The 25,628-nt window shown below is 41.0% G+C and overlaps 1 protein-coding gene across 3 annotated transcripts; it reads right to left on the reverse strand.

Moving 5' to 3' along the window:
- Positions 1–17: 17 nt before the first annotated feature.
- Positions 18–24,237, reverse strand: ptprja (protein tyrosine phosphatase receptor type Ja). Of its 3 annotated transcripts, XM_076287045.1 has the most exons (31): positions 23,926–24,236; positions 15,197–15,215; positions 14,861–15,067; positions 14,487–14,585; positions 14,010–14,279; positions 13,420–13,659; positions 12,927–13,193; positions 12,371–12,637; positions 11,988–12,245; positions 11,517–11,774; positions 11,089–11,343; positions 10,535–10,810; positions 9,409–9,669; positions 8,760–9,035; positions 8,294–8,566; positions 7,815–8,072; positions 7,076–7,348; positions 6,803–6,961; positions 6,466–6,697; positions 6,238–6,356; positions 5,984–6,071; positions 4,438–4,485; positions 4,292–4,300; positions 4,062–4,149; positions 3,721–3,811; positions 3,361–3,434; positions 3,091–3,225; positions 2,877–2,999; positions 2,519–2,679; positions 1,597–1,732; positions 18–1,478 (listed from the first exon to the last, which is right to left on the reverse strand). In XM_076287045.1, the coding sequence occupies exons 1-31, from the start codon at positions 23,992–23,994 to the stop codon at positions 1,323–1,325; spliced, it is 5,445 nt and encodes a 1,814-aa protein (XP_076143160.1). In that variant the 5' UTR covers positions 23,995–24,236; the 3' UTR covers positions 18–1,322. The 3 variants fall into 3 exon arrangements, 1 of the variants encoding a protein (XP_076143160.1); XR_012987272.1 differs by lacking the exons at positions 18–1,478; positions 1,597–1,732; positions 2,519–2,679; ... (2 more) ...; positions 3,361–3,434; positions 3,721–3,811 and having other exon boundaries at positions 4,064–4,149; positions 4,292–4,485; positions 14,487–14,582; positions 23,926–24,237; XR_012987273.1 differs by lacking the exons at positions 18–1,478; positions 1,597–1,732; positions 2,519–2,679; ... (2 more) ...; positions 3,361–3,434; positions 3,721–3,811 and having other exon boundaries at positions 4,071–4,149; positions 4,292–4,485; positions 6,818–6,961; positions 23,926–24,237.
- Positions 24,238–25,628: the final 1,391 nt, after the last annotated feature.

A 25,628-nucleotide genomic window follows, 5' to 3' on the forward strand; every position in this document is an offset into this window, starting at 1 on the left:
ACTGTTTAAAGCATACATATCTTGAAATGTTTCTGTGAAATGTTTATGCAACATACATACACACATACAGTACACACACACACACACGTTTATACAAAGATGTTGCATACAATACATACAGTAGTCAAAGGAACAGTACATAAAAAATTACAACAATGGTCAATCAAGATCCCTTTTTGAAGTGTGACCAAAGCATGTTCTCAGGATGAAAACATAAGCCATTGATTCAAAATCATTTCAGAAATTACTATTTGAAATGACAGACCAATGACAGTGAAATAAATGTAATTTTGTATCGCAGTGGTATTGCAGTGGAATGTATAAATAATAAAAACAGTATAAAATGTATTTTTAAAAAGAATACATATCTATGAGTAAGTCTGTGGATTGTCACATTTACATCTATGATCCATCATTGTTTTTTGTCTATATAACAAAGTACACCAATTATGAGGTAACACAAACAAAGGTTATGTGGCCTACACCCTTCAAGAAAATAAACATTACAACTTCATAGGTTTAAAGGGAGAAAAGTAGTCTTTCAGTGCATTTAAGGTTAGGGCAGAGCAGAGCTACAGTAAGAGACAGGAAAACTACCAGAGGTTTGAGGGAATTAAACAGAAAACACTGTGGAGGGCAAATTATAACCTGACATAATAAGATATTTGGTCATTGTAGAGAGGGGCAGACAACACCTTGTCACTAAAGTAGCTGATGGAATGTATTGCTAAGAAAGTGCTCATGTCTGAACAATATACTCTATAAAATACATTAAAATATAGCATTTAAATCAATTTAAATATTTTACAGCATACTTAAAGATCAGCATGTATATATATGCAAAAACCTAAAGCATATCATCGATGATGTCCTGAGTGCAATATATATATTAACCAAAATAAAACTTTTGCATATTCATTTAGATGACATGATGTATTGCACAGATAAAAGTAGACAAATGAATAATTTTAACTTATATAAAAATAAATTATTTTGAAAATCAGAAGTATAGCACACCTAATACATCTACAGTGTGTAAACACGGAGTAAAATAAATACCAGCATAAGAAACTACACTGATAGTACCTGGTTCATAGAAATGACCAAAACAAGCTGTAAAAAATTTAAGTGGTCTTCATGTATCGAAACTTCTCCTTCAATTCCTTCAAAAACTGCAAATTCATACTTACGGTTAAATAAATATCTAAATGAAAATGTCAAAAATCCCTTCTATGGAAATTAAAACAGTAGAAAAGAATTAGTTTAACAATTACTTCAGTGGTTCCACAGAAAACGCCAAGCTTGTTGAGAGGCTCGGACAACTAAGCTTTGTGGTATCCATTTTTGGACTTCTTCATGGGTTCAAAGTTTTCATAAATAGTGAGGGCAGCTGTGTTCTGATAGATTAAGTCCACATTAGTCCCCGTCCGTGACCTGATAATATCTATGGCACATTGATTCAGGAACACATACTGGTCCTGGGGGCACACAGAAAAAAAAAAATTCACATCAGTTTTCAGTGCAACGGCTTTAACCATTCACCAGCTGAAGTCTCCCCTTGACAATACTGTACATGTAGAAAACTGTGTTACTTACCTCAGTTTGTACCATGAGTGTTCGGTGCATTCGGAGATCATGGATGATTCCATAGATGTCAACCACACCGTCCCGCTCAATCTGGAAGATGAGCCGGTCGATGGCAATGAACGTCCCCGTACGCCCCACGCCAGCGCTGTGTGTTAGAGTGGAAAGATACAGACCTCAGACCCCAGACTCTGTTTGTTGATAAGAAACAGTTTAGGTCACACCCTAACATAAACAGGACTAGAGAGTCTGAAAACAAGGGTGTAGCAGTGTGAGACTAAGGGCTGAGCTACACCAGGCGCGTAACTGAAGCGTTCCGTTCGCGTTGCGTCTGCTGCAACAACTAGCTTCCATTATAATCAATGGAAGTGGCTACACCAGACGTGACAGTGGGGCGTACGTTCGAAAAAAATAGACCATTCATCTAAAATGGATTTTACGCGTCGCTAACGGAACGCTTCAGTTACGCGCCTGGTGTAGCTCATACCTGAGAGTGTTCAAGCAACGCTATGTAGTCCTTTTACCTTTATATAACAGCTTTAAACTCATTTTGAATAAGAGATAATACGAAGAATGGCATCTCTGACATTGATGGTCCTGGTCTGAAATGTTTGGTGTTGTACTGTGTAACTGCTGTACTGTGCAAGACCATGACCCTTTCCGTAAGTGTTTGATGCACTGCCTTATTGCTAAATCCCATTTGTAAATACCAATTATTACATTGTGTTGCTTTAAAGATCATCATCATTGCCCATGGACATTCAGTCAGTTGAATTTAACCCATTTAACTTATTGATTATTAAGATTGTTTATGTTATATTTTGTAAAGTGCTTTGAGTTGCTTTTGTGCCTGAAACTTGTGCTACATAAATCAGATAAGTGAAGTCAGAAACGAGTGAGGGGTGAGGAGAGGTCAGTGTTGACCGCTGCAGACCTGCAGTGCACCATGGTCGGGGAGTGACGGGAATACTGGTCCATGTGCTCCCGCACCAGGTGTCGGAAGTTGATGAGCAGCTCGGTGGTCTCCGGCACGCCGTGATCTGGCCAGGCTGTGAAGTGAAAGTGCCGGACGGCGCGCGTCTCTGCCGTCTTCACCTGGAGAGGAGCATAGGGGATCACTTACCACACACACACACACACACACACTGATGTCTAATCAGATAAGGATGGTGTCAAAGCAAATCGTGCAGTCTGAACAGTTTGTCAAAATGGGATAATAAGAAAAAACAACTGAAATTGGTTAATGCGTTTTGTGGAGTCCTATATCTGGTTCTCTAGTTGAAATAACTCACATTTTTGACATCAAAGTCTCGAATTGTCCAATCCTCCAGAGGAATTTCAGAGGTTGTGGTCACAATCAGATTAGTGAAATGTTTGGACTCCTGGCCAACTGGCCAGTACTCTTCACATTTCACCTACAGGAGATAAACATCATACATCATAAACACCACTGACTTGGCTGTAACCCAGTGTGTCTGCATGTATAGCTTGCTAGCCACAGCTCACCCGTCCTTGCTCATTGCATCTGGTAAGCATGACCACCGTATGAACATTCTTCTCCCAAATCATCCTCCAGAAGTCATTCACTGTAACAGGCAGGGGGCCCTGAGCGGCGATAAACTCCTTACGGGAGTTGTAACCCTGGAACAAAACAAAAAAAACAGCGCTTCCATTAACAACCTTCTTCAGTCACAAGCATGTACAGTAATAGAAATAGGAGAGATGCAGGAGTTGAACTGAGTGCACAATGTGCACCACACTGGGAGGGATACGCACGGGCATGTTGCTGGCATTGATGTAATCATCAAATGGATTGCCATGGATAGACAGCTTGACCCGTGAGTTATCATCTACATCGAGAACAGAGACAAGGAGATTACACAAACACCAACAATGTATTAACTGCAGGTTTTTAGGTTCTATAGACGCACACACACACGCACATGCACGCGCACACACGCACACACGCACACACACACACACACATGCACACACACACGCACACACACACACACTTACAGGGTAGCACATTGTTGTAGCACACACACACACACGATCATGCACGCGCACACACGCACACACACACGCACGCACGCACACACACATGCACACACACACGCACACACACACACTTACAGGGTAGCACATTGTTGTAGCGGTTCTTTGTTCTGTTTTCAGGGGCTAAAGCATGGTTCTTGGGATGATTAATACCCACAGGCTTGAGGTCCTACAGGGCACAGGGACAGGACATATTTATGAAACAAATAATACACTCTTATGCTCTTTAAAAATGGGGATGGCCTAGAGTTCACAATAACAGCAAACAGTGTGCATGGTTACATGTGTTAGCAACAGCTCCCCTGGAATCCATTGTTCACAATGGGCACATATGCTAACTGTATAATACCAGCATCATTTTTTAAAAGAAAATAATGTGACAGCTGTTACCTAGTGGAAAATAAGATCCAAGAACTCACCTCAAATTCCTGTGCAAAGCCACAGAAGGAGTCAGCTCTTTGCCTCCTATAGTGTGCCTCATAGTCCTCCACCTTTATGGGTTCACTCCTTTAAAACCAAAATAACAGCAGAAATATGTACTTTAAATGTGCAATAAAATGTTACTCTCTATATGCCATAGTTTATACAGAGGGACAATCTTACAGTCACGTAAGATCAGTGTCAAGAGTCTTTAAGTGGAGTTACTTACACTTTGTTTCTGTAAAAATAAAATAAAAGAGGGGTATTTTTGGGTTAGTAATCAACAATTATCAAGTTATAAATGGAACAGACGTAAGTTAAATAGCTAATTCAAAATAAATATATCATCCAGGCCTTGATTTATGACAAACTGACCGTATGGAGTGGATGGGGACTCCTGGAGTGTCCTCCTTATTTTTCTTTCTAAAATGAAAGATTATTGTTGTAACAGTGCATGGAGGATAGAACATCTTCACAAAAGTTTCAAAATTGCTAGGCAACAATAATCATAGTGACGATAAGGATGACGTAGTAATTAAAGGAACCGTATGTAAGATTGTGGCCAAACTGGTACTGCAATCACTTTCAAATTACTGTAGAGCAGTGTATCCCCTCCCCCTCCACCCTGATTGGCAGAGCTGGCAACCCGGATGCCGAAACACTACTGACTTTGTGATTAGTAGATAGGTGGAGGTGGTGCTTCAGGCCAAAACACAACATGACAACATCAACATCAGTTGAGGGCTGCAACTTCACTTTTTAAATGACAGATTCTATTCTATATTCTATTCTATTCTATTCTAAATGACAATATCCTGGCCGGACTACTGTTGTCAGTGAAGTATTTGAAATGAACATGATTTCTTAATGTCTAGTGACATATCAGGGCCATTTTATGATTAATTGAAATACATTTCTTACATACGGTTCCTTTAAACAAACCTCTTAAATGTGGCAACAGTAATCATAGTGACGATAAGGATGACGTATTAATTAAACAAACCTCTTAAAGGTGTAGTAATTAAACATACCTCTTAAAGGTGGCAACGGTAATCATAGTGACGATAAGGATGACGTAGCAATTAAACAAACCTCTTAAAGGTGTAGTAATTAAACAAACCTCTTAAAGGTGGCAACAGTAATCATAGTGACGATAAGGATGACGTAGCAATTAAACAAACCTCTTAAAGGTGTAGTAATTAAACATACCTCTTAAAGGTGGCAACAGTAATCATAGTGACGATAAGGATGACGTAGCAATTAAACAAACCTCTTAAAGGTGTAGTAATTAAACAAACCTCTTAAAGGTGGCGACAATAATCATAGTGACGATAAGGATGACGTATTAATTAAACAAACCTCTTAAAGGTGTAGTAATTAAACATACCTCTTAAAGGTGGCAACAGTAATCATAGTGACGATAAGGATGACGTAGTAATTAAACAAACCTCTTAAAGGTGTAGTAATTAAACAAACCTCTTAAAGGTGGCGACAATAATCATAGTGACGATAAGGATGACGTAGTAATTAAACAAACCTCTTAAAGGTGTAGTAATTAAACAAACCTCTTAAAGGTGGCAACAGTAATCATAGTGACGATAAGGATGACATAGCAATTAAACAAACCTCTTAAAGGTGTAGTAATTAAACAAACCTCTTAAAGGTGGCAACAGTAATCATAGTGACGATAAGGATGACATAGCAATTAAACAAACCTCTTAAAGGTGTAGTAATTAAACAAACCTCTTAAAGGTGGCGACAATAATCATAGTGACGATAAGGATGACATAGCAATTAAACAAACCTCTTAAAGGTGGCGACAATAATCATAGTGACGATAAGGATGACGTAGTAATTAAACAAACCTCTTAAAGGTGTAGTAATTAAACAAACCTCTTAAAGGTGTAGTAATTAAACAAACCTCTTAAAGGTGGCGACAATAATCATAGTGACGATAAGGATGACGACGATGGCTGCAATACCTCCTCCTATGGCTCCACCAATGACCGCTGGAGGGACAGAACATGCCAAAGACATAGTTGTTTCCTAGTTGCATAAATGTCTTAAACAATGGGATATTTATATGAGTTAGAGTGGGAAAAGGATGGCTATTGCTGCCATTTAGCTGTTAAGAGAAACAGATGACGCTTTGCTTTGGGCTCTACTAGCTGTTACCTGGATTTTCAGGAAGATCTACAGGTGTACTGTGGAACGCAGTGATTGAGAAGTAGGACTCAGTTATTGAAATAAGCCCATTCTGCACTTCCAGCTTGGTGAAGGTGACAACGGCATAGCTATACAGGTGAAAGGAACAGGTGCAGCCCATCACACAAAGACAGAGGTGGTGATAACGTGTAGATCCGATGTAATTCGGAGATAACATCTTTTTTTTTGTTCACTTACCTATAACTCCCCTTTGCATTGAGTGGTCCATTTACGTAGTACTGCCACTGAGTCTCATCTCCGATCACCGCGGTGACCGTGCCTGTACTGCGCCTTGACCTCTCAGAGACAGCCCTGGAAGCATCAGACTGGACCTGCTGAACAACAGCCAGGTATGTGCTGGTCTTTCTTGCTGTCCAGTCTGAATGGGTATTGGCCAGGTAACTGCTTGCTCCTCCACCATTTATTAACCCTTGTTGGGAAAATAATACATACAATAAAATAAACAAAATCATAATTTACAAAGAATAATATATAAAACTCATGTGGAGGAAGTTCAATTTAGAACGAACATAACTGTTGATACTCATACCAGGGTCTGAAGTGACAAGGATGCCGTAGGCGACTATAGGGCCGTAGGTGTTGTTGAACAGGCTGGTGCTTAGCTGGAGAGTGAACTTGTTGTACTCTACGTCAGCCGTCGTCACAGTGTTTTCAGTGCTCGTTGTAGGAGGGACTGCAAGAAGCACACAAACTGACCAATCAGAGGTGTACAGAAACAAAAATGTGTAAACTCTTCTTCTAAAATTGATGGACAGACAAACACACACACACACACACACACACACACCTGTGATGCCAGTCTTGCAGGACACACTTTTAAAAGAGCTGCTCTTCCCACAGCCTCTTGTCACGATGCCAACCGTGTAATCAGTGTAGTAAGACAGACCAGAGAAGGTATGACTGCATGCAGTGGGATTACATTTGGGAATTTGTTCCTTTGAGTTTCCCAGCTGGATCTCAAACCCTATGTTGTTGCCAGGAGGGTTATTCCACGTCAGCTGCAGAATGGCTTCTGTCCGGTTGGGCCCAGTACAGGTTAAGGGAGACACTTCAGCTGCATCTGCACAACACATACATGTCATGTTTAGCGTACGCTGACAGCAATGAAAATATTCTCACATGCCTTATTGCTGAGGTGAAATCTATTTATGTTTACAGAAATATTGAGAAGTGAAATATTATTTAGCACTGTAAAAAATAATGATGATTTCTGCAACAAGGACACATTGACACTTTACTCAATGGGCCAGTGATGCTGTAGTGGTTAGGGAATTCAGCTTCCAGGCAGAAGCCAGAAAGTCACGTGTTTGATTCCTGGCTGCCCCCGTAGTGTCCCTGAGCAAGGCGTGTAAACACGAGTTGCTTCAGGGGGACTCTTCCTGCTAATGGTCTCAATAAGTCACTCTGGATAAGAGTGTCCGCTAAATGCATAAATATTTGCTGCACTAAAATAATAGCACTCCCATTTCTGCACCAGTGCCTGAGAGGACCCAACTGACCTCCATGGCTGTGTGACCGATGCTCACCTGTGCAACCTGATGTATACACCAGAGCTCCTGCAGTGTTGTCGGCAGTGAGGGTCTGTACACTGAAGTTGTAGCTACTTCCAGCACTTAAATCAGTGAACTTAACCGTATTGTTTTGGGTGGTGCTGGATGGTGTTCCATTCGAGCTGCTAACGTTATACTTATATCCATCCTTGAAACCAGAAGGGAGTCTCCACTGCACTGTGATGCTGTTTGTGTTTGTTGCGGACACAATCAGATAGGTTACGTTTTCAGGTCCTGCCCAAACAAGAGGATGTGCACCAGAGTTAGGAGATGTGAGACTTCTCATTTATGTATTTGATGGTGAAAATCAACCTAAAGGTGTCACCTGCTACTATAAAATCCTGAACAGAGAAAGGGATCAGAGAGGACTGGTATTTGCCATTTGACTGTCTGTTTGACTGTTCATACAGATGTTGCATAGTAGCTGCAATTTATTTGTGGTTCAAAAGCCTTACTTGTTGTCACAGGGTACAAGAACACAGAGTCACTCTTGAGGTCCATTGGACCAACAGCTGCCACAGAGATGTTGTAAGGTGTTCCAGAACTGAGGCCGGACAGGAGATGGGTGGTGTTGTTGGTGGTGATTTCACTACTAAAAGCTCCTGCTGTTTCATATGTGACAGCGTAATTGAAGCTGCCATTGGTCATGTTTGGAGCACTGACCCATGCTAGTGTGATGGAGCCTGTGGTTGTTTCTATGATTGTGATTGCTCCAGGTTTGGTGGGATCTACAGGGGGAAACAAAAAGGGTTGAGTGAATCTTACAGTTCAGAAAAGCAGTGAGCATGGTTTTCTCAGTTGATGTTCCTAATGCACTGTAAGGCTGGATGCAGTCAGCCGAGAGGGAAGCAAGATGTGGCAGACAATTCAGCAATCATACTCTACTACAGACAATCCAATCAGTCGGGTTTGAGTACTCACAGGTTGCTATGGGAACCGGATCTGACGACTCACTGAAGGAGCCGCTGACTGTCGTAATGGTGACCGTGTACTCGGTGGCGGGCAGCAGGTCGGAAAATGTGTGTGACAGATTGTGATTAGTGCTCCCATTGTTGCTAATGTTAACAGTCTGGACGGGGGCTCCAGCAGTGGCCAAGGAGACAACGTACTTGTCAACACCCTTCACGGGTGTCCATGTCACATAGAGGGTGCCCATTTTGCCAACATGCTTGACTTCAGGAGAGACTTTAGGAGGCTCTGTGAGAAGGGAAGATGAAGAGCGTGTATAAAAAAGAGGGCATGTGAGAGAGAAAGAGAGAGAGAGAGAGAGAGAGAGAGAGAGAAGAGGAATGCTACGAAAACTGGATCGGTGTGGAAGCAGTGAGAGGGCTGTGCTTAAGAACATGCCGGAAAAGCAAAACTCTGAGTACAAGCCAAGTCCTGTGACTGAAAATCTGACTAGGGGCTCAAATCTAGGTAAGGGTTCACTCAGACGGCACATAGTCATAGTCAAAAAGTCACTATACACACATACACTATACACACATACACACATAGTCATAGTCAAAAAAGGCGTATAGTGAGCCATCCCAGATTTGAAAATTAGGACAAGAAAGACAAGCTTCCGTACTTGTGCTATATTCGATGCTGACTGGGTCCCCTGAGATGTTGTTGACCTGGCTGTACACAGTGGAGAAGCAGGAGATTCCTGGGCTCAGCCCTGTGATGTAGATGGTTTCAACGTAGATTGTCCGGTTGGGTTGGGCATCGCTGCAGTTGGTTGTTATGTAGTAAATCCCCCCTGAAGGGAAGCCTATGGGTTTGGTCCAGTTTAAGAACACTGTAGACTCGTTCTGTGTGATAGCTACTAACCCAGTGATTGGGTTGGGTTCTGGAAAAAAAGAGTGCCATACAAGCTCAATATGCATAGCAGTAATTCGGGGATGTCACACATTTAATAAGGAAAGAAATGCCTGATGTTGACGACAGAACAGAAATTGCACACACACAAACAACACTATAAACGGTCAGTGGATCTTCTGGCCAATCGATTTCCGTTTCGGAAATGAAAATGAACAAAACAAAAAACGAAGGATTATTTGATTTCCGTTTTATAATACAAAATCGAAAAACGAGAATCAAGTCATTTTCCGTTTTCCTAATCAGTTTCAAAACATCAAAATACAAATACCGAAATTAGTCTTAAATTTCGACGATCATTATTCAATGAAGCCTATTCTTAGGCTAATCTGAGGAGGCCCTAGAAGCTCGCATCATATTCTTAGGCTAACTTGGTAAAAATACCCGTTAGATATGGTGGCCTTGGGAAGTGGTGCGAGGGATATAGAAGAGATGGTTAAAAAGGACATGTCTTATGCAGAAATTGCAAACACTTTAAATAACTTTGGTTCACAAAGAGGTTACTCTGAGAGGAGCATCCGACGATTTTGCACCCAGCATAAATAGGCATCCACTAACTCGGGACCACCTGGGAACTAAGGTGGCAAAAGCAGTTTGCCAGGTAGCCCAGGCCCTAGGGGATGCCAGGCCTACTGCGGTCACGTAGCCTACCATAGGCCTACCTATGCAATCACTAATTTTACTTTGATGTATTTATAAAAAGCTTCTTAGAAATTATTACATGGGGTGCTTTTAAACAAGCTTCTGATTCACCCACTTTACCAAATGTAAAATGTATGGTTCTTACGCACTGTTTGATAAAGACATAGTGATGGAGCTCAGGAGACTAAACTCACTTGTGAATGCAATGATGGACTTGGCTGGAGCTTGAGTGCCCCCTGGAGTCCAAGTGATGACAGTGACGTTGTACACCCCTCCAGACGGCAGGTCCTCTATAGTTGCTGTGGTCTCATTGTATTGTAAGACATTGAGCTGTTTAACCTGCGTCCCGTTAGGATAGTAAGCAGTTACCTGGTACGAATAGCCCCCTATAGCGTCACTCTGAGTCCAACTCACTGTCACACTCCCCGTGTTGAGGCTGAGCTGTTTCAGCCCACTCGGTGGATTGGGATCTGTAAGAGACAAGGCCTTGAAATGACACCTCTCTGTTCATTTGAACTAAATACAACTGATTTGAGATCATCACCAACTTTAGGAAGACTTATAGAGACAGAGACAGAACTGAGAGACGGGTTCCCCAAAGAGGAGACCCCCCCCCCACACACACACACACACCCTGTGAGTGTAGCAAAAACTGCAAAAGAGAAAGAGAGAGAGTGAGAGACAGAGAGAGAGAAAAAGAGAGAGAGAGAGAGAGCATGCTGAATCTGTATTGAGATATAAGACTTACTGGTGTACTGCGAGATTGAGACCGCTGTGCTCTCATAGTTCAGGGGACCCACAGTCTTCACTGTAACGTTGTACTGAGTGCCTGGCAACAGGTTATTCATGGTTATGTTGTTATTCATCGTCACATTGGAAGTGCTTTTACTGGTCACACTGAAGTTGTACTCTCCCAATGTCATATTTAGAGGCCTCTTCCACGTCAGGCTTAAGGAGCTGTTGGTGAATTGCTCAACCACTAGCTCCCTGGGAGGGTTGGGATCTGAGGATGAATTGAAAAAGAAATATCTTTGCAAAATATTTGCTGTTTATCAAGTTGTGTCATAGACTTAGCTCTTTTCCGGTGGACATTTTCATTGAAGTTCTCGTTTACTCTAGGACTAGGCCTAATCCATGTACTAGAAACCGGCCTGTTGGATTTAATGCTTAACTTACATGTGGCATTTGTGACAATGACTGAGTTCTCCTGGAATGGTCCACTTTTGGTGGTCACCTTGATTGTGTAGCTTTTGCCTGGCAGCAGATTTTCAAAAACAACTGATTGGTTTGTCACCTCAGTCACATTTTGGATCTGAGTTTGGCTTTGGTAGATTACGATGACGTACGTCTCTACGATTCCAGTGGGACTGTCCCAGGTGACTGCCATGTTTGTTGTGGTTCCGATCGCAGTCAGGCCTGTTGCTTTCCCAACCTCTACAAAAAGATCAACAGAGGTCAGCAAAAAACTATTTCAATTCGTTTAATTTTAATTAATGATATGTTATTACTATGTGGCAAGCTTTGGCAAATAGCTAAAGTTCCAGTTTGCCAAAAGTTAAAAGCCAAGTCTAAAATCAAAAGAATCAATTGGGTGCAACTAGGTGTGACAACCTACAACAAGGTGTGACAAAGAAAATGGGTTCTTACTTGTGAATGAGGACACATCAACTGGCTGAGATGTCTTGTTATTTGCTTTGGTGATGACCCTGAACATGTAATTGGTGCCAGGGACCAGGTTGTCAAAAACTATGCTCTTGTTAGAGGTGCTAATGCTCTGGACAGAGCCACTAACAATCTGTGCTTCATATGTGTAATACTCTTTATAGTCTGCTGGGTGTTCCCATGTGAGGCGAATTTGAGTTGTGTTGAGAGCCACTGCTGAGATATTAACTACAGTCGTGGGTTCTGGAAAAAAAAAATAACAAAATCTTTTTAGGCAAAAATCAATAGTAAAAAAAAAGTAACCATTCTCTCACTGTGATGAAATAAACACATTTAAGTCTGATTTCAAAACTTTCAAAAATACTCACTTGTATAGCCCAAAACGTATTCAGACTGCCCCTGGACAATAGGAGATGATGATATAGTGGTTGTGACACTGAAGTTATATTCAGTTCCAGGTTGAAGGCCTGTAATGTTAACACTGCTTTCAGACACAGTCTGATTTGTCTGCGTTGGAGATACTGTTTTGGCCACATATCTATAGTAACTCTGAGGATCAAGAGGACTGTCCCATTCCAGTTTCACTGATGTGGTAGACAGAGAAGTGCTTCTGAGGTTCATCACAGGGTTGGGCACTGTAAAAACAAGATGTGATTTAGGCGCTTACCCAATGGCAATTGAAAACGCCATTAATGCTGGCGAGATCAGATATAGCTGTAAAACTTTACACAGAAGTTTACCAAAGCTTGACAAAACTGAGAAATGAAATGTGCTAAAATGACTACAATTAAAATACATCCCTCATCACTAGGGGTTCTTTTTTGTTTCTACTGCAAATTTTAATATCTCAGTTGTTTTTTTACATAACTCAACTCATGGAAGCAGTGTAAGTAAAACAAATTAAAAAAAACATGTGACACATACAAGTGTATTCAGCCAAAGAGACAGTGGAGCTCCTCAGGTTTTGAGGTCCAATGGTGGTCACATTAATGCTATACTGTGTCCCAGAGTGCAGACCCGACAGTATGACAGAGGTGCCATTTTTAGTGACCTGCTCTGATGAGTCACTGGAGGAGTGCAACACCGCATAAGAGAGTTCTGTTCCTAATTTCATCAGAGGAGTGCTCCATGCGAGAGTCAAGGAGGTGTTGTTCCTGTTATTGATGCTGACAGAGTATGGAGGGTTGGGCTCTGAGAGAGAGAGAGATACAGAGAGAGGGAGAGAGAGAGAGAGAGGAGGGGGAGGAGAGATGGTGAGAAGAAGACTAGGGTGAGATACTAACAAAAGAGAGAAATCATTTTCTACTATGACTATCAGCAAAACACATTTCCAGGAACTTAAGTGAAAAATCCTGTTTTTCAACACCAATAGCAGGTCAACAGAAACGCCATAGATATTACTGAGACCTCTACTTACTGGTAGCTAACTCAACAGAGTCTGAGGTGCTGTTTTCTGATTCAAGAACTGAAGTCACATTGCAATTATATACAGTTCCAGCTTGGAGATTTTCAAATTCAGCATAAAGAGAGACTGGTGACTTGATTTGCCCTCCAAGCTGCACCACATATTTGGACACAGAGCCCTGGGGCTTGTCCCAGGACACGTTCAAAGAGCTGTTCCCTTGGACAGCTGTGATGTTTTCAGCGATTCCTGGCTCTGTTAAGAACCAAAAATATTTTACATTTTAGATGACCTACTGAAAACAGTTTCATTACACCACAAATTATAAGCAGCAGTTTTCATGCTTCAATTAAGATTTCTGGACAGGTAATGACACACTAATATGATCATCATGCTCCTTTTTCAACAAAGGAGGACCTTTGATACTTGCTGCTAATGCACAAGTCTACAGTACTAAGAAGCACTGTGAGCAAAATCCCAACAGGAGACTAATTAACTATTTGAGTGAGGCAAACAAATAAATAAACCAACTGCTAGATGTTGGACTTAAGCAACCGTAAGAAGATCCCAGGACTGAACAGTCACCCATCAAAATAAGAACTTACTGGTTATCACTTGCAGAGAACCAGCTAGGTCACCTTCAGTCTGGTTATCAGCCCCGACTGATTTGACCATGAAATTATATTTAGTGCCCGGGACCAGGCCTGCTATCGTGGCAAAGGTGTCACCGGTGCTTTTCAGTTCGGTCATACTGGTCTCCTTAATTCCCCAAAGCACTCTATAGAAGGGGCTTTCGCCCTGGCCCTTGACCCAAATAAGAGACACGGATTTGGAAGTGACGTTACTGGCGGCCAAGTTGCTGACGACCTGTGGGCCTGTGTGTGCAAGAAAGCGGGTGAGGGAGAGAGAGGGTGGGGGCTGGTCAGCTGTCAGCTCCTACTGGTCACGCGGGAAATACGGTGGTATCATCACAAAAAAAACTGAAATGACGGAATCAGGCCTTCGCCTGTTTCACATGCGTGGGTGTTTGAGGGTTGCTGGTGAGCATGCGCACTCCTCCAAGGAGGTAGTGAAAGACTTACGTGTGGTGAACGAGAAAGAGGCATTTGCAACGAGGTACCCTGTCCAGGTGACATTCACAGATGTTGTGTTGATGTGCATGACTGTAAGATTGACTGCTTCTGTGCGTGCAAGAGAAGGATGTGGGAAGGGGGGAGTAAAGGTGTGAGATTTTTTTTTCTGTCTGGACTCACAACATCACAAATACATGTAGGCTATACAGGGATATACAAAATATTTACATACAAGCTACAGTACATCAGCAGCATTCCCATGTTTTCCTGTTTAGTTGGGAATCATGTTCTGAGTCATAGTATTTGTTATTTGCTGGCATTTTGTTGAAATGCACAGGTTAGGGTACTGAATAAAGTCACTGTAGGAAGCTGCATGAACATACGTGTAGTGAAGTTAGCACAGCACTTCTGCACATCAGTACAGTTGATGGTAAAATTGTATTTGGTTCCTGGCGTCAGTTCCTTGATGATCAAGCTATCCCCCGTCTGGTTGAAGGTGGTATTGTTAACATCGCATTTGGCATTTACTGCCACTTGTATTGAGATTTGGCTTGTGGTGATGCGGTTAGATTTATAGGTACAAGGCTGGCCTTCAAAGCAAGAAAACAGTGAGGATTGTTAGATGATTGCAAAAGAATCATAACATAATAGACAAGTAATATAAATAAATAATAAATCTGATCAAGACCATATGGAAGACATTTTAAACAGACACTTACATTGTTGTGTATGTAAAACCTGAAATAATAAAAAAGGAAAATTTTAATCAAAAAAGTGAAATGAAAGGTTGTAGGTTGTAATTTAAAACTATTAACTGATCAGCCAACAGTATCCTCCATGTACACACATCTATGATATGACAATGCTTGCATAAAATAGTCCAGTTTTATTCATCTATAATTTGTAATTGTTTTGTATTGTTATGCTGTGCTGCTATATAGTAGATTCTCATATCCATTCACATATCTGTAAAAGTTTGAAAGTTAACATACATAAATGATCAAATCTCAAAACTCTGTTCCACTGACATCTTGATGATCAGGACAGGAGCATGGTAAAATGATGTTATACAGACTTAAACCACATTTTAAGGGTGGCAGTGCTTGCAACACGCAGAACACGCAACTACTCTTTTAAACTATAGGAAATGTGTGTAAATACTTTCAAATGGTTTAGACTAGTCTGCTGCACTTAGCCTGGCTGTATATTTGCAGATTTGCACATCTCATTTTTGCATATCTGCATTTCCTTCTGCAAAACCTTTCCATGTTATCTTTTCAGTTAGGTTTCAGAGACCACAACATTTGTTTTGTTGCAACAACAAAAGGCATAGGGAAAAAGGAAACAAATAAACTGATAAACTATCTGACGTAAGCACAGACCTTTCCTTGCTCAAAAGCACAACTAAACATTTTCATACAGCAGAGAATAGTATTCTAGTCTAGTCTAGAGCTAACCAGCCCCCTGCCCCATCCCCATACTGGGTGCAATGGTCCAAGACGACACAGTTTCCTTCCCCTTTCAAGCCGTGAAAACTTTGAATGTGGCAGGAAGTACAAAAATACTAAATGATCACGAGTGCAATTTGCACAGCTTTAGATGCACCACTGACCAGAGAGGTGCCTGCTTCACTCCTAAGAGCACTATGGAGGCTAATGACCCCTGAAGGCCCCTGGCCCCTACGGTCCTTGCTTGATGATCACTCTGTTGAAGGAGCTGATGCCCATTACAGTCTCATCACTGAACCCATCCTGCTGGGCTGCCAACACAACACTGGCTACGCCTAGCACAACATATTATTGGCCATTCAGTAAATAAGTTAACAGGCTGTGCTTAGCATCAATGGCTTAATATAAGTTAGACAAACTAAGTCAATTAATTTAATGGTGCTTCTTCATTGTGTGCATAGGAAATACAGACCAATTCGAAACAGACACAAAATCAGTCAGTGCCAGTGTGACTAGTTATTGAGTGTGACCGTGTCATCATCTAACATAGCAAACTAAACATCTTTTGCACTTCCCCATACAACACAAAAAGACCAAAATGTCTTCATTTCTCATGCCTTGAAAATCCCACAGTAAGAAATCACATACACAACAAATGTGTTAAGAAATTAAGGAAAAACAAAACAGGAACTAAAGTCCTGTGGTTGTCATGTCAGCTGAAATTCTAGCCTAACTCTGGGAGAGAAGAATCCTCACACACAAAAAACCTGAGGTCCAGTTGTGACTTAGTAAGCACTGCTGTACATTTGAAGCCCAAGGTTAAGCTGGTCACCAAACAACAGAGAGGAAAAATGTTTTGGGTGTTACAGCCAGTTCACCATCCTCAACCTTTCACTCGTTTGATGAGTGTCGCTGGTGCAATCAACCTGCAGCCATCCAGATAGCGGGTCAAAACAATAGACTTGCTTTCACTTCCGCCAGCAAGCTGCATCAGACAGAGGGCGTTCAGTTCACCCTGACCACAGGCTGCTACCGGGGCTTCGCGGGCTAGAGGACATGCTCTGAGGGAGGCTTATCAACTGCTCGCCAGCCGCACACAGGAAGAGGACCAGGCCAGGGCTAGGCCCAGTTAAGGGTTTGCCCTGTTTCCCTAGAGAACGCAGGCATGACATCAGCAACAATGCCAATTCAACTCTATTTTTAACTTTGTTCATAGGCTGTACATGCGCAGGACATGTAAGCTATGCACACATCATTTGGAGTAGGCTATCTAGTAGCGAGTCAGAGATCCAGGCAACTTGAATCCATGTGATAAAAAATGCCATTTGTACTCTTACACAGGGATGGGTGACCCATCCACCTGCGCATCATCCGGGAAAATTAAAAATAAATTCCTTGCACAATTGGTTGGGGACTTCCCACAAACAAGCCTAATTAACATGATACAACATGATTCAACAGCAATGCATAATTGGCTGGTTAAAGATAGGCTTTGGAATGAGGCTATGGTTAGTGGTGTCATGACACAGGATATTATCTTCCTGTGGTCACTTGCGCAGCGGTATAGTTTGCTGTGATGTTGCGTGTTACGTTATTTGCTACGTTCATGCTCAAGCCACTTCCTTCTGCAGAGCTGTGGATTTACATATTACCACTTGAAGAGGGCCCCCCAAAGAGCACAGTCGGAGCACCATCGCAGTAAACAGTCACAGCGCAAGAGGTGATGTACTCTGGAGTCAATCCTTAAGGCTAGTCATGTGTAACACTTCAAGCTACAATGTGCAAGACCAGCTAATCAGGAAAAGATTTCAAACAAAAGAAATAAACATAACTGTTTCCTCTCTGCTCCCACTCACTCCTCTGCCAAGCTAATCACCTACATGGTGTTGCGTAACTGACATCCTAGGGACCTGGATGCCTTTGGAGATAAGGATAGTTTAAGGCAGAGGCTCACAAAGACCCGTCAGAAGCGAAGATCTGTAATTTTGTCCATGTTGTTTAATGAGTCTCACTTACGTGAGCCCATAGCATAGCAGCACCCCTGAGCACAGCGAGTTCAGTTCCAAAACACAACAACTTTAATAAAAGTCATATTATTTAATTGTTTATTTTAAGTAATATTAATACAATTACAGTTGTGTTGTTTTAATTGAGTAAAGATGAATCAAATAATGATAACCCAATTGCAGTTCCACTGAATACCTGAAAAACAAAATAAAAAAATGATTTATGAAAATTCATTAAAATAAAAGATATTGCATTTGGGAACCAAACTCTGCGTACTCTGACACTAGAGGCTGTGAGACTAATTTCACATTAAAATGAAAGTAAACTAATTTCAAATGTTTTATGGTTATGGTATTTAGCAGACGCTTTTGTCCAAAGCGACATACAAATAACAACAATACAATAGTTACATTTAACAGTAAACAATTTAAAAGGTTGGTAAGACTACACCAAGGAGAACAGCAATAATAAACAACAATGTCAGTTCAATCAATAGCCTAATGAAAATAAATAAATACTATAATATACAAACCATAACACATAAGAAACACTTAATAAACTAAGTGCATGTTGAACAGATATGTATTTTAGACCCCTCTTGAAAGACCCAAATCTATAACAGGAACAGAGAGCACTGGGAAACTCATTCCACCAACATGGTTTTAAACCCATATGGAACAACTAATCTTACTGTATGTCACACAATGTTTGAAAAGAAAATTCAACCTTTTACCTCAAGACAAGTATGTTGACTAAGTGCTATTATTCCACTGTGGATTATGACTAATCTTACGTTGAGCAATTTGTATCGTTTACTTCCTAACATGAGCTCATTCTCATTCATCTCTGAGATTATGGCTTACCAGGATGGGACTTCTGAAGGGTGTTGCTTCAAAAAAAAAAAGATGGCTATGCAAGAGATAATAATTACTGTTCCTGATTGTGTGCACACCTCCACACCACAATCAGTGTTCTTAAAGACTAGAATCTAGTCTAGAATCCTTGCTGTTATTGCATATAACAGCCCACCATGTGAATAACTAATTTGGCCAGTGGTTGACCAGATCACCGAATAGGTCATTGGATTTTCTGCAAAACTCCATTCACAGACTCTGATTCTTTAGCTAATATTGCAAACTGACAGGGAAAATCCGATAAACAGGAGAAACGGCTTGTGAAATGAAAGTCTTCATTATAGACATGTTGTACTATCCTAAATCCACTTAATAAGCTCAATTATAGGGAAAAAAAGTGATGTTTATGTCCAGACTCATCTGCAGAGATGGTCCAGTGCATCTTGTGAATGCTTGGCGGCTGTCTGTTACCAAGAGGCTATGGTATATTCAGGTCAGCGATGTTTATTCTAATGACAGCTCCAAGTTCCTTGGAACGAGCAATAAACAAAGCCTTGCTTGATTTTTTTTAACTTCCCCACACAATAATTCATGTGAGAAGCATAATAAAAAACATATCCCCACATATTCTATGATTATGATTAATTGGTTCAGACACAGTTAACATCTGTTTCGGTTCAGTTTTGCTTCTCTGTTGAACACAAGTGCAGCTCCCGTGCATGCATTCAAAACAGACAAGCATTAGAATGTGGAAAATACAGAATACTTAACCTTACACTTCTAATTCTACTGTTTGTCCATTGTCCTTGTTGATAACAGATTACAAGTATCGATGTAGACCCTGAGGCCTTGACTCACATACAGGCCCTGATATAAGCTGAAAAGATAATGTTTCTTTAAAATACAGGGGCATACTGAAGATTATGACTTTCTAATACTGAACATGACACACAGGATCTAGTCATTCATTCCTGTTGATACCTTAGATGGGCTACATTTTAAGGTAATATCAGTCTTTAACCTTTACTAAACCGACAAACCTTTACTAAATCAAGCCTTTAGTCGTAGAGACAGTGTTCTCGCTGCATGAATGAATGACGTACCAGTAATGTGTTCATACCAAGTATGATGCACCAATAGTGAGGCTGATTTGTTTGTGCTCATTTGGCTGTGACTGAGTTGTCAGTTTAGGTTAGGTGTGAGGTGTTTACAATGGTGATGTCAAAGGGATGCTGACGTTGATGGGAGATCAAAGTGGCCACAGCCTGCTCTGCGTGTTTGTCTTGTCACCAGCTGGTTCTGACTGCAGGCCTGTCCTATCCTCCAGGCCTGGTAGAGAGCCCTTCAGCCCTCCTCTCTCCTCTCACCTACAAGGACTGGCCCAGCCACTGTATCTATCGCCAGGCCCATCTTGGGCTAGGGAAATAAGATGTGATATTTAGCAGTGAAGCACTTCTTGTCCCTCAGTCAGGCCTCTTACTCACTGCAGATTTCTATCAGCCGTAATTGTATAACGGATCAGACCCCTACTTCCTGTTCGGGTTACAGTGGCCAGCGCAGCTAAAAGGGACATGCAAACGCGCCGAACCGACCTGCAGACTTCACATTTGCATGGTGGCAGTAAAAGAGAACAAGCGGGGGAAAGACAAAAAAAAAAAAAAAACATTCGCTCCCCTGTCCAATGTGCTCTCTCCAAAAAGGCAGATCAGTGGACTGTCTGTCTCCAGCACTGATAAAGTCACTGATTTGTCCTGCCAATTAAATTGTACCGGGGTGATAACCAGCCAACTACGTCACGGCTGCTTGCTTGTGTGGGTGTTTGGCTCAGCAAAAGACAGCAGCAGTGGTGGCTGGGAACTTGTGAAGTCTGCTGCATTGGCATAAAAACGTTTGGTGCGGTTTCAGTGTTAAACCGAAAAGTTCACTCAGTGAAGCATCACCGACCAACTCCGAACACCGAACAATGCCACTAGCAATGCAACTAGTTATCAGATACAGTTTGGATTTTCTTATGACACTAAGCCTAGAAAGACAAAGCCATTACAGTGATTATCTTTTAAAGAGGCAAAACAGATTTAGGCATTCCAGTGTTTCCATATCAATGTATACTACAGAGACTCAATGCACAATCTCAAAAATGGTCAGAGTGCCTGCAAAACTAATTGTGCCATAAACAATCTCTGAAACAGCAATCTGATTTAAATGGTCTGACCTTTCCAGCTAGTTCTGGCTATTTTAAATAGCCACTGCTTCTTTTCCCTGTTCTAAGGCACACAGGATCCAGGCGTTCCATCTCCACACAATGACAGCATTGAGCAGTGGAAAAGAATGGATTCCCATTTTCATGGGTCATGGTTACTGGAGCTCTTTGTGTTTGGAATTAATATGCAGAATTCATCTAAAAAAAACGCAAAATGTTTGACCTCATTTATTACTGGGCCGCTGGAAAAGATATGCGAGTTAGAGGAGGCCCATTGTTAGACTAGTCATTTAAACAGGCACTCGCTTTAACCAGGCACTCACTTCCCTGATCCTATTGGAGGCAAAATGTTGCACCTCTTAAAAATTCAGCAAATTGATGAAGTATGATAAAAATGTACGTAGTGAATTTAAATTTACGTAGTGTTTCTGCGTTAGTTTATATTATAAACACTACATTTAAATCTATCACAGTGACAACAATAGTAATTTACAGTCAGGCAGTAGATTTATAAAGGGCCATATCCCATTTTTCTTGATTTCAATGACTGACTTCTCAGAGAACACATTTTTTTTCTGTCAGGTGAGGACTACTGATATGTATGAGACTGAGAAGGCTCAAACACGTGGCCAGCACAAATAACCACAAAGGGAAATAAACCAGCACCATGTAGTGTGCCAAAGAGCTGTGCCACATGTAATGTATGCACTTTATGCACTCGGGCATGCAAGTGCTTATGCAAATGTTGCCTGAAAGTATGCAGGAGGTCGCACAAAGACAAAACTCAAAGCCCTCAAATTCACTCGCAAATGTCAAAGTATTCTTTTACCCACAAAGGGGGCCAGCCCACATCCAGTTTGCACCTGTGAGGCATGGACAGTGTTTAAGAGGAATAAGGAAAGCTGTCTTTTCCTTGTTCCGAGACAGTTCTGTGATGAGGAGATATCCACGTCACAATGTTCCCCTCGTTTAGCAGCCTATCAGTTGATTTTGCCTCGGCTGGCTGGGCGTCAATTTCTCAGGACATGTATGCAAAATGCTGTACTTTCCTGGGTCATTACTTGCAGACTCTAGGGTACATCAAGGATTAAAAAAACACTCCGCACGGAAAATATGACTATAGATTTAACTCCTTTGATCACAATTAAGACACCATGAATCACCAATTTAATAAACACTGTAAAGCTATCATACGGTGGAAATCATCTAGATAAAGCCCCTTTGTGTTTAGTTTAGTTGCTAGTTTTATGTAGGTGATTGAAACAGTAATGTATTTTATTATATAAATTTGTATTGTATTGCCTTGTATTGTGCAAACTAACTAAACATCCAATATTGTACATACTAAGGAGAAAAGAAAAAGTAGTATTAATTAATCAAATGAAAGTGTGGTTTCTAAATTAAAATGCAGTAATATATGCTTTACTGTTGAAATTAAACTGATGATGGATTCAATGCTTTGTACTCCATAGGTGCACAGATCTCTGATCAAGCTATTGCGTGTCAGCTGTCTTACAGCCAAATCTACCTGTCATTGATATGAGCTGGTTACATAACGAAAGGTCAGCATCAGAGGTTAAATGGGGATTCGGCGACGGTGACGGTGACGATGCTGGCAGTCTTCTGATGTTACCTATCAGAGACCTGTAAGTCCAAAAAAAATTGGTAGGACTCCAACACCTTGTCAGGTCTGTGAGGATGTATCAGCTTAGCTAAAAGTATACTAAAAATGTGTGAAACTGAACTGTGAAGTGTGCAGTCCTCACCAACCACACTTGTTATAGCCTACTTATCTTGACGTGTGATGGAGAGGTGTTATATTGCTATAAACGGGATCATGTTTGTTGCTCTGAAAATAATTGTTAGTAGGCCTAATAAGTGTTGGTAATTGTCAACTGGACAGGAATATCAGAAGAGCCATCACAATTTCACCCAGTGAATTTTTCCATCATATCTGGACAGAGAGGTTAGGGATAGATTCTAATATGTAGTTCAACTGAATCTTCACAACCTCTGACTCAGAAGCCACAGAACAGTAGAGTAGACTAAGTAAGCCCAAACAACAAAGCACACATTGCCTAAACCTGAATGCATCGGGTATGGTGTAACACCAAAACTTCAGTGGGTATGATGCATCATTGCCAAAGTCACCGTAGGGCCTTTCAGGCCTATGAAGATATGAAACCACCACCCTCAGATATTTGCATAGATACGGTGAACTTCTGGTTAACAGTTCACTTCATGGAAAATATCCATTGTTATAGCAGGCAACAGAACTTGCCAGTGGAACAGATAGTTAAAAGCATAATGCATGTGCATGCAAACATCCACAAACACGCACACTTGCGCGCGCGCACACACACACACACACACACAAACAAAGCAAAAAGCAAAAAACAAACACGAACAAAGCAAAGAGCAATGTGCTCTCCACTATAAAAAAAATATTCACATAATTTTAGATTAACAGTAGGGCAATCAGAGAGAAATTGAGGTAGGCTAATGATCTTCTGACAGCTTCAATTCTGTTTACAATAATATCTTTCTTAACGTTAGAGATACAGATAAAAGTCAGTACTTTTGAGATATAAGACACATATTTCACACTTCACAAATGAACAGATAAGTTGTACAGGTGAACGGTTTCCTGAAATTGCATCCACTAATCTGACACGAAAATGACATCCACTAAATTGACGTGTAAAAATGCAATATGATCCCAACGCTTGACGACTAATCTTTTTATAAGATTGTATTGTAAATAGACCTATTCATCTAGATTAGGCCTATACAAAATATGTCTTAAAGAAGGTTTGGGGTTGTCGTTAATTGTTCACAATAGGCTGCCGTACCTATACCAACAACAGCCCAGACTGCCATTAGCCAAGAAGAAGAACCAGTCTCTAAGAGAAAACACATTTTTAAAGCTCATGACTTACCTTTACAGTGGCAAAAAGTAAGATTGCAGCCTTCAAGAGCACAGTGGCGAATGATTGTAAACGCCTCATTGTTGAGGACAATAACTGGTCACAAAAAGTTAGTTGGTTTGTCCGACCATGTCTGACGGACGCGGATTTCTTTTTTTTTTTCTCAGCTAACTTCCCCTGTTGTTTGTCTTCGAAACTAATGAAACTTTTCTAAAATTAACCTGTAAATGCGACAGACTGTATGCTCCGCGACTCAGGTGCTCATTTCCCCGCAGGATGATACAGGAACGCTCACTGTTAACAGAGAAAACTTTCGGGGTGGAGCAGAGGAAACTAATGACATGACCACCAACTTTTGAAAGCGAAGGACTTCAGAAAGCCGGTGGCCCGCCCCTTTAGCACTTCAAGGTCGCAGGCTGCTTGCACGAGAGATGTATTAACCCATTTAAATCTTGAAGCTATATTTAATTTAGGTATTTCAAACGTTTCGCCTCTTTCTGACACTTTCAACAAGAGACATGGAAACGTGACTGATTATTTTATAGCCTACCTAATGAAAAAAAAAACTGTCAACACAGTAGGTTGTGTGAAATGTTTTATGTGCTAACTTTCCATATTTCCTTGAGAGGCCATCGGTAGGTGTTTTGCTCGAGAATATGAACCGTTGTTTGATAATGCAATTCCTCACTCGTCACTTTGTAGACATTTAGTGCCATAATTTGTAGCATAGGCCTACTGTCAATATGCTGCCTTTAGCCTTCTGTCATCGTAATTGTTAGGCTATGTTGTTTTAATGTATTGTTTTGTTTTACAAGAAAAACATTGTGGCAGTGGCATTTTAAGAACTTAACCCTCCTGCTGTGTTCGCGGTCAAATGTGACCGATTGACACTTCTTTTCTCTCAAAAATATTGTTAACTTATTCTGACTACCATGAGGCTTCATGACTGTTAAGACAGGGCATTTGAACACACAAAACTAATTTTGATCATTTTCATGACAATTTGAGTGTTTTATTTAACTTTAGAACACCTATGTGTATTCCGGCCATTAGAATGGGTGAGAAAATGGTCAGTGTATAAAATTGAGTCCAGGCATATAGTTATTGATCAGATGGACTGTATGTGTGCTTATGTATATTAAAACACACACACAAACACACCCTGACCCCTCCTCTTTGCTTCTAAGCCAGCCCCCATTGGAACCTTTCCCCCATAGAATCTTCCCCTTTCTGACTTGCATGAGCTCAGGTCAATGAGGCCTGCAGGCCATAAATAGCAAATGGAATTATATCTAATAGAACACAATTTGATACAAAGGTCTATCACAACATTATTTGATAATATATGTGTTACTATGGATTTGTAACAAGTTATAATGCAGCAGTCATTTTTGACCGGGAACACAAAACTAGTAAACATGAAACGAACACAACAGGAGGGTTAAAGTAGGCTGGATGGGATGGATGGGAGGCTAGATGGTCCCTTTTGGTTATGGTGAATGATAAGTATAAGTATATATACTCTTTTGATCCCGTGAGGGAAATTTGGTCTCTGCATTTATCCCAATCTGTGAATTAGTGAAACACATTCAGCACACAGTAAACTCACAGTGAGGTGAAGCACACACTAACCCGGAGTAGTGAGCTGCCTGCTACAGCGGCACTCGGGGAGCAATGAGGGGTTAGGTGCCTTGCTCAAGGGCACTTCAGCCGTT

Source organism: Alosa pseudoharengus, unplaced genomic scaffold, assembly GCF_046254945.1.
Source record: "Alosa pseudoharengus isolate Yale_2024_CS ecotype anadromous, Long Island Sound unplaced genomic scaffold, YU_APseudo_1.1 YU_APseudo_1.1_scf_16, whole genome shotgun sequence".
NCBI classification, from domain to species: domain Eukaryota; kingdom Metazoa; phylum Chordata; class Actinopteri; order Clupeiformes; family Clupeidae; genus Alosa; species Alosa pseudoharengus.